The 1,296-nt window shown below is 41.8% G+C and overlaps 1 protein-coding gene across 1 annotated transcript; it reads right to left on the bottom strand.

Moving 5' to 3' along the window:
* Positions 1-950: 950 nt before the first annotated feature.
* On the bottom strand, positions 951-1,277 carry RHIMIDRAFT_240518 (uncharacterized protein; the record flags this gene model as incomplete). The annotated part of the gene is made up of 1 exon (XM_023609393.1): positions 951-1,277. A coding segment is annotated over one exon (327 nt), but the record flags the coding sequence as incomplete, so codon positions are not given.
* Positions 1,278-1,296: the final 19 nt, after the last annotated feature.

The following is a 1,296-nucleotide window of genomic DNA, read 5'->3' as shown; positions in this document are numbered from 1 at the left end:
TAGCTGAAGGAGCCTCAGACAACAGAAATGGCGTGAGCCACCGATATGCGAGAAGGCTTTGTTGAATCGCAGGATCGAGAAGACCAAGGCCACCGCGTTGTGTAGGTTGAAGCAACACATCGTAGCTGATATAGGGAAATTGATGATGTTGAACAAATTGGCGGCCGATGGAGGTAATTTTATCCAAAGTTTTCTTAGGAATCCAAGTAACTCGTAATACGTGCCATATTTTGGAGAGAAGAAGTGTATTCAACACGGTCGCGCGTCCACGTACAGACAAGTTGCGACATTTGTGCGTATCACAGCTACGCTTAAGCCTAGCAACCACATCAGATAAGAAAATTTGACGTTGCGAATGAGAGTAGATTATCGGGTAGCCCAAATACTTCAGAGGCTCGTCAGAGGTGCGACCATGCCACTGACTGATGTGTGCAGTGAAAATAATTGTGCGCCAGCTAGGAGACGGTTGTCCAGAAAGCGAGAAAGCAATAGTCTTGTCGTAATTCATTTTTGAATTCGAAGAAAGATTGTACAGTCGTACAAGCTCCTGAAAGGCTCGTAAATCTTCCTGATTCCGAAGAAAAACACAAATTCATAGCTTAGGTTATATCTTGTAAATTAAATAAAAGAAAAGAAACAAGGGTAGCAAGTTTTTCCTTTATTATAATTAATGAAATTAAAAACCAGCTTCTTCGAGCTTCAAAAGATATAATAACTGTTATACTGCTCTTTTATGATATACTCAAGGCGCATGAACAGTTTTGAATTTAAATATCCGAATCAGGAACAATGAATGGTCAAGCCTAAACACGCGCACTCCTCGCGCACTACTCCAAGAGAATTCAACGTTACTATTTTGAAATCTGGGAGCGCGCGACGGAGTGCGCCAAGAATCTCCCTAATAATATTCAGCTCTTCTTAATAAAGAATCTAATTCGCAAGTCATCGACTTAATAGCCTTTTTTCAATAACACTAAAGCCGAATACAACAGTCCCTGTTCGCCAAAGTTGTAGCCTCTATCATAAGCATCAAAAACAGGCCGAAGAGTGTTAAGAGCTTCCATATAAATAGGTTCTTGAGGGATTTGTTCCATATCTATAGGTTGCTGCGAAATAGCCTGCTTGAATGTCTGTGCTGGTAAAAAGATGTCTTGACGGATGCGGTGCTTGATTTCGTCATCATCCATACCTTGTGCAGACAAATCTCGTCTCAAATCTGCTTTTCGTTGCCGTATGCGAAGTAGTGCGTTGACGGCACGTCGAAGGTGCTGGCCAAATCTAAGGTGAACGTTGTTG

The sequence above is a fragment of the Rhizopus microsporus genome (genome assembly GCF_002708625.1).
Source record: "Rhizopus microsporus ATCC 52813 unplaced genomic scaffold scaffold_17, whole genome shotgun sequence".
Taxonomy (NCBI): Eukaryota; Fungi; Mucoromycota; class Mucoromycetes; order Mucorales; family Rhizopodaceae; genus Rhizopus; species Rhizopus microsporus.
The sequence above is the reverse complement of the archived record's forward strand: the minus strand, read 5'-3'. Positions and strand labels throughout refer to the sequence as shown.